This window comes from Bolinopsis microptera, chromosome 1 (genome assembly GCF_026151205.1).
Source record: "Bolinopsis microptera isolate Bmic1 chromosome 1, MBARI_Bmic_1.0, whole genome shotgun sequence".
NCBI lineage: Eukaryota > Metazoa > Ctenophora > Tentaculata > Lobata > Bolinopsidae > Bolinopsis > Bolinopsis microptera.
Window position 1 is genome coordinate 13191764 of NC_087072.1, and position 7932 is coordinate 13199695.

Genomic DNA, 7932 nt, shown 5'->3' on the forward strand with positions numbered 1-7932 from the left:
TGTGCTATGTGCTACACAGAAACAAAAGATCTCGAATATTCAGAGACAGATGAAAATGTTATACACATTATATTATAGTTTGATTGAGTAAAGAATTGCTACACAACGATTTTCATTTTTTCAAGAACAATAATTTATAACAAAACAATCTGCAATGAAGTCACCGTAATTATCATGAAATGATAAATTGAAACAATGACAAAGTGAAAATTGAAATAACAATTTTCACCAGGACCGAGATTAATCGGGATCAATTTCGATCACTGGCCTCAAAATAATCGTCACATCTAGAAATAAATATACATTCACACAATTAAATATTCTTCAAAGAAAGTATCACAACGTCAAGCTTTTAAAGCTAGTCCAGCTAGCAAACAAACAATCACACTTACATGCTCAGGTTCACTTTTAAAGTATAATTAAAATTGTACCGCCAGCCTACAATAATACAACTAGAAGTTATTCCTGGGGTTTGCTGTGAAGATAGACAGAAGTAAACTCAGGATACGAAAACAGACGTGTAGGAGCACCGTAGAATCGGAGGCCACGTGACACGTACACGTGGGTGTCAGGTGTTACTTGGTACAGTCCAGCAAAGTACGGGTTAAGGCCACAGGGGGGGGTCCGAGGTCGAAAAAAAGTTTTTTGCCAGTTGGCAGACCACGTACTATCTGACGCTTGCACACCACCCTTAGCCCCCCAAAGCGCCTAGTTTGTCGTAAAATTGAGGTTAACTATTGCCTTTTTAATCAGTTAACCTCACAAATAACCAGTTCTTAACATTTTGTCGCTCTCGTCACAAGTTAAACTTATCAATGGGTATCAATTGGCCATCCAATGTGAACAGAACTATTATATGTCCTTTATTTGTTGGAAAATTGAGGTTAACATATTTTCTCAGAATCATGGTCTTTTGACTCTCCTGAACAATTTATTTACCACCTCAAAAACCTATCTTCTCCTAGAGCTTTTATCCATTTCACCTCAAATTTGGAACTTATGTTCCTGACATAAATTTAAAAGTTTGTTATGTAACGATTGTTGTAATTTTGCTCCTAACTCTTTTTATGAGGTTAACCATTTTAAATTTTGTAAATTTTGTAATTCTCACTCATGGTTAACCTCATATCTCAGCTTTGGAGCAAGATATCATAAATCGTTACATAACAAAAACTCAAAATACCTTTAAGAACATTGTTGGCAAGTTACAAGGTTCTAAGTCATAAACTAAAAAAGAAGATAGATTTTGAACACAATTGCATTTAAAGTTTTCATTTACAATAGAATTACAGGTAAACCTCAAAATTCAACGCGCGATATCTTCAAATAGGAAACTTTGTTTTCGGTAAGGACAAAAGCATTTGAAAATTTAGATCGAGCTCTACATCATATCTCAAAATCTCAAAATTGACCTCGGACCCCCCCCTGTGGCCTTAACAAGGTACACTGGAATGTGGATTGGGAAAAACTGTCCTCCGTGTGTGTGCCCTGAGGAAAAATTTATTGTTAAGGTAGTTCAATACAAAGCGTGTCTATGATTACCTAATATGGGCATTACGTGTCTCGTCTGAGGGGAAGTTGGATTCTTCACATTTTTTACTTCCACAGAATTTACATTTTCCTTTTTTTGGTTTAATTGCGTAAGTATTGTCTCGTTGTAACCATTTGTTGACAATTATTCACAGCACACTAATTGATGAGACACGCTTTGTATTGGACTACCTTAACAATCAGACAAAAGAGGCTGAGACTGACCAAGCATGAAGCATAAAATTTGAAGAATCTATAACATACATTTACTTATTTACAGTACATTGGAATTCATTTATAAGATTTAATTGAGTGTACAGACCTGACAAGACAAGATCAACTCGAGGGAGCAGTTTAATGGTGAGTTTAGCAGCTTTAGGTTGGTGAGCTAACATAATAATGGGGGTATCGTCAGGACACCCTGCTGCTGCTGCTACCGGGTCCGGACTGTGGTCTGTGTAACTGGAAGAGTGAAAGTATACACTAATTAATACGTTTTTAACATGAGACATTTTACTAAGATGATATTCAATCCGTATTATGAAATATAATGGTATTCACTATTCCTCGTAGTTTAAAAGTTTAAAAAGAAATCCGATCAAACGACATCCTAATTCCACGTACAGAGATTTCTAACCTCATTTTCTCGGCTTGAGGATCGTCAATACCAGTTACACACAAGGTAGCATTTCCTTCTTTTACAAGGTGGTGTTGGTTGTGAAGAGTGGTTAATCCTAATTGATCTCTCAAGTAATTTAACCAATTATCTACATCATTCGTGTAGTACTCGTGGTTTCCTGAGTTGGAAAATAGTAAATAACAAAAAGAGAAATAAGAGGAGTATTGTTTCGTTCAATCACTTAAAACGATCTGTTTCCCAGTCAAAAAGCGAATCAAATGATTGTAGAGCAACTACCTATAGAGTATAGAGTATATACCAACCTGTAACGTAGAATGTCCCGTACTTCGACTTCAGATTCTTGAGATTCCATACGGCATTCTTGAGATTCTTAACGGAACTATCAACCAAATCTCCCGTTATAAAGACCATGTCAGGATTATACGTGTTCACCTCGTTCACTAACCAGTCCACAAAGACCTTGCCCGTGGTCGGACCCACATGAATATCAGACAGGTGCATAATATGCATTTTGTCAAACTTAGGATCCAGTCCACTGATAGGAACATGAACTGTGCTGTGTTGAGGAGGGAGAACTGTGTTGACATACGACCATACCGTCAATATTATAGCACATATCGGAACAAAGTTCAACTTAAACTTCTGGTAAGTTATACTGATTTTCATTGTGAAGGGTATGAAGATGAATGTTCCGATATCTCCACAGAGAGTCCCTATAAATAAGAACACGTGGCATGACATTGCAAGGAATGGTATAATTGTTATTGGGGAGGGGTTATCTGATACAAACATGTACTGAGCAACGAAAGAGAAATGAGTCAGTAAGATGATGGGGACGATAAATTTCTTCCACAGGGAAGAAATTTTGTAAGATCTGTATAGGTAGTAGCTGCCGTAGGATAGAAGGGTTTGCAGAACCGTCATTATCTGTAGTCTCATGAGTTTGTATCTGTACCATGGTTTGTTGATGGAGATGTGAAGTTGAAGACAGAAGACGACCAGTACTGACAGAGCAGTTAACTTGAGGGCGGTTCTCAGGGTCCCTGCCATTTTACAACTGAGATATCAGACAATGTTATTGTTGTGTAACTTGAGCTGTATTTAATTAATTAATTTCTATCTTAATTATAATTAAAATAGAAAGTAATATTAATATTCAAGTAATAGGTTAAGATTATAATGATATTTTACTGAGATAGAGATTTGATTTTGATGTTTTTTGGAAGATCAACTAAAATAAATTGAAACATAACTCTGACTGATAAAAATAGTGATTCGTTACAAAAATCATAACATTCACCTATAAAGATATCTTCGCCTAGTAGCATATCATTTCCTATCCTAAGATAATTATCAAAAAATATTTGAACAATACACAAAAGATAATAAACTGGTAAAGAATAGCAAAATATAATAACATCTTACATTATTTTATCACGACTCAAAAAATAACTTGATATCTGTCATATACCAGATTTTGAAGAAAAAGCTGAAGAATAAAAAAATTTTCGCATGCAAGACTCAATTAGTCAACCCAAATCGTTTGTAAAACAATAAAAATCGAAAATGGATGATATTCATTTTTCCATAAAAATTTCTAAACTTTTGAGACAAGTTCTACCGATGTGATGACCTGTGGGAACCTCTATCTCTACCTCTGGAGGACTCCTCTGGGTATCTTGTCCTCTCCTCGGGGTGTCTCTCTCTCTCATCATCTTGTCTCTTACCCTCACAATTCCTTGTCCTATCACCTCTCTCACCTCCTTCTTGATATCTGGATCTGTCTGATTCTCCATGTCTGTTCTCACCAGGGGTTTTCCTCTCTGCATCACCCCTCCGACGATCTCCTTCATTCCGATTCCTTCTCCTACCTTCATCACTCCTTTGTTTATCCGCTGGTTCTGTTCTCCTCCTTCTGTCATCAGTTCGTGGTCTGTCTTTAACCTGGTCTCTGCGTGACCTACTACCCTCCCCGTCAGCTCGCTCATATTCAGGCACTAAACTGATCTTCTGTGTGGATTCAGTTGATTTTTTGTCAATTTGTATCGATGATGTAGATTTCGACCGTTTAGAACCATGATTTTCGGCTGATTTTTCTCTTGACTTGTCTCTTGATCTGTGTCTACGCCTTGACCCTGATCTAGATCTCGAAAGAGGCTTCTCTCCATTTGACGAAGAATCGTCTGCTTTCAGAGCTTTCTCCTCCGCTTTTTTCTTTTGATACTCCTTCTCCTCCTCTTCTCTCTTTTTCCAATATTCTTCTTCTTCCTTTTCCCACATTTGCCTCTTGAGCACCCTGAGCTCTTCAGCTCTCTCAAAAGCTTCTTGTTCTTTGGCTTCAATTTGAGCTTGCTCTTTTCTCTTTTCATCTCTCTGACGTTTTTTGAGTTGGCTCTGAAGCTTTAGTTTTAATCTTTCATGAGGTTTCAATGCTTTTAAAGAATCTGCTTTTTTCAATGGCATATCATTTACTTTGGGACGATTGTCAGGAGATTTAGGCCTAGAATCTTTTACAGGAGAAAGTTTTCTTCGAGGAGATATCCCTCTGCCACTCTTTGTTCTGCTCCTGCTTCTTTGTCTGCTAGAGGTTGAACTGTATTTCCTGCCTCTAGATCTTGAACGTGATCTACCCCTAGATCTTGTCCGGGATCTACTTCTGGATCTAGACCACCCTCGAGAACGTGATCGGCTCCTGGAACTGCTTCTAGAATAGCCATTGCCAGATCTTGATCTTCTTGACCGAGATTTATTTGGACTTCTACTGCGAGATCTACTGTTTAGGGCAGGTTTAGACTCTGGCGAAGTGTTGGATGCCTCCAATGGTACTGGGGCACTTGGTCCAACTCCAAAGTCAAACGCTTCATTGTTTTTTGACAGCAGCTGCTTTCTTGCAGCGACCAAATTTGATAATACTGTGCTAGTTGTTTTGGGCTGAAGAAAAACAGGGAGTGACTTTTTGACTGGTTTCTGGACGGATTTGACATTTTTGTAAGTGTTTGACCTGGCTGAAGAAATTTCTATATTCTGAACAGTCTTCTCCTCGTCTGATGAACTGTCTGTCTCATCTTTACGTCTGGAAGAAGATCTCCGTAAGTGTGGATTTCTGTAAGGATCATCAACTCTCATGTGAGGTGGAACATCTTTACTCTTTCTCCTCTCCTCTTTCTCTTTCCTTCTCTCAGTTTTACTTAATTTAGCAACACGCTCTGCTCTATTTTGCTCCTCCCGAATCTCAAACTCTCTCATTTCAGACTCAACTTTATCTTCAATGTGAAGACGAGTGAAGTCAGGAATTGCATAAGATTCAGCCGCAATCTCGTTGAGCTTTGATTTATTTTCTGCATCCAATTCCCGTACATCAAAAGTAATGTCCAGATCAGGATCCTGTGGAATTATAAAATGTGATATAAAACAAAGTTATCAAAAACAGCAGTTTGTAGTAATTCCTAGCACAATTTTTCATCATTATTTGTATTTATAATATTATACAGCCCCAGAATATTTTAGATCAGGGATTAAAGGACTTTCTGACAGTGACTGCACATTTTTATGTCATAAACTGACTTATTAACTATTTCTGTTTTCTATTTCACTCACTCTATATCATATTGCAATTGTGACCTACCACAGTCCAATGCTCTACAGATAAACCTATAACTAGTTGATGTCTAATGTAGGCATGAGATGTTCTTGTTGAATGATAAAATCAATAAATTTACATACAGTAGGCAAAAACTCCTTTGAATCAGCTTCGGAATCGTCACTTTCACTTTCACTTTCTGCATTGTTAGAGTCATAACTGAAGCCAATCTTAGCGCCACTAGATGATGCTGATTTCTTTGTTACTTTTGTTAAAACTGCAGACTCGTCCTCAGCAATTTGTGTGAGACACTCATCTTCACCGAGACCAACCTGTCAAAAAGATTATTAGCAAAACTGTTTATTTGTTCCTCTTAGTTGCTTCAGTTTAACTGCTTGTTCTTATGTTCATATTTAGGTTAACAACTTTCATACATAGTCTCAGGTTGTGGTTGAAGAAGATTTTTAGTGACTAGGCCATAATCAGCTTGGTCTCTTCAATTTAAGCATATAATGCATCTATTGGAAAGTTCATGTGAACAGTTTGTTGGGTTTTCAGATGTATAGATATGTTTGATGTCAATCTTTAAAAATGGTTTAAGGCCTATAATTGTTCCCCAAAAACAGTTTATTAGACCAATTGTAGATAGTGAGCAACTAGAGAGCTATTGGTTCAGGATCTCTGTCAGCTACACCAAGTCGTGAGACAGACAGACAAACATACAGACAATCCCACCAAATCATTAGTCGCAAGTGTTCTCCATCTTTCATACTGGCATTTCTGGTCAACCACTGCATTTTCCCCCAAATCAGATGATATCAAGATATTCCCAGGTTCAGGGATAATATCCAGGTTGGCCCTGACATCAAATCTATCAATCATGTTAGATCTCTGCCCTTGCCAAGGCATGAGAGCAGAAGCTGCTATCTCAATTTCAGTAGCTTCTTCCTCAACAAAGATTTTACAAGATGCTCCTTGAAGTCTCAAAAACTGGGTAGGATCAGCTTTAATTCTGTGATAGTATAGTCTGCGTCTTTCAGATCTTTTCTTGTAGTCCACCATCATTCCCCTTATCTTACGCTCTTGTTTACGAGCCTCGTGCCACATGTTGCTAAACAAAGATAAGATATTATTCAATGGATGTAACAACATTTAGAGCAATGCGACTCATTTTTTCTACCAATTATAAAATCTGATAGTTGGATAATATTTTTTTTAAAAGTTTTTCGGGATTGTCCCACATTCAAACGACAATTTGGCGCCCCCTAAGATTGCGCCCCCGCATGGCGGAGTCGGCGGGGCCCTTCGTAACGCCACTGGACAGAGGTTAGAAACATCTTATTAATAAACTTATTACTGTCGTCAGCTGATGGTGTGATGTGAAGACCGTTGAAGGAAAATAATGCTAATGAATAATGTAATAAAGGAAAACAAACATAAAATACAGCCAAGAAAGTACCTACACAATTAAAATGTACATACTACCGAAATTTTAGCAATCACTCAAAAATGTAACAAAAGCTTGAAACTATTACAACACTATTAATCTATTATATGTATAATTGAGGTGTGACAATGAACATAGAAGACTGCTATGACGATTAGTGACAGCCACATAGACAAGAGCAATGGTATAAGCCTTCACGAAAATCATGGCAGACCCAGAAGCTCTTTCGCAATCATGATCGAATTATAATGGGATTCATAACATATATGGGAAAATCGGTAGTGTTCCTTGGGAAATAGTCCAGGTAGTCAAGATTGCTTGAATTATTTACCATGGAAAGGGTCTAGGAGCCAGTTGCACTGGGAAGATTCGTCATCTTTGTTCCTTCAATGTTATGTAAGGAACGAATAATCCAAGAGCGCATTAAAAATGTCATATAACTGAAGACGGAGTCCAACAAGACATAGCATTCAGCAGACTTATGCTGCAGGGAAATATTTTAAAAGCTAAGAAATACATCGATAGTGACATGGACAGTTCTATAAATTTGGAGTTCAGTCAGTTGACAATCAAAATCTGGAAACACTGAAACAAGAGCATCTAACAACCCAGCCGTCGATTGAGAAATATGCCCAACGTCTGATATATCAGAGGGATCAGACGTAATATCAAAGTGTAACCAGTGATGTATGATTGGATTGCTACGATACTGCAAGCGCAAGGGCTCTGGTTAGA

General features: G+C 37.6%; 2 protein-coding genes across 2 annotated transcripts; both read right to left on the reverse strand.

The window, feature by feature from the left end:
* Positions 1-365: 365 nt before the first annotated feature.
* On the reverse strand, positions 366-3228 carry LOC134822328 (transmembrane protein with metallophosphoesterase domain-like). Its single transcript, XM_063833338.1, has 5 exons — positions 2473-3228; positions 2168-2327; positions 1853-1992; positions 1434-1488; positions 366-604 (listed from the first exon to the last, which is right to left on the reverse strand). The coding sequence occupies exons 1-5, from the start codon at positions 3218-3220 to the stop codon at positions 460-462; spliced, it is 1248 nt and encodes a 415-aa protein (XP_063689408.1). The 5' UTR covers positions 3221-3228; the 3' UTR covers positions 366-459.
* Positions 3229-3560: 332 nt separating this feature from the next.
* LOC134822318 (CLK4-associating serine/arginine rich protein-like) lies at positions 3561-6864 on the reverse strand. Its single transcript, XM_063833311.1, has 3 exons — positions 6486-6864; positions 5894-6082; positions 3561-5554 (listed from the first exon to the last, which is right to left on the reverse strand). The coding sequence occupies exons 1-3, from the start codon at positions 6855-6857 to the stop codon at positions 3788-3790; spliced, it is 2328 nt and encodes a 775-aa protein (XP_063689381.1). The 5' UTR covers positions 6858-6864; the 3' UTR covers positions 3561-3787.
* Between the last annotated feature and the right edge of the window lie 1068 nt (positions 6865-7932).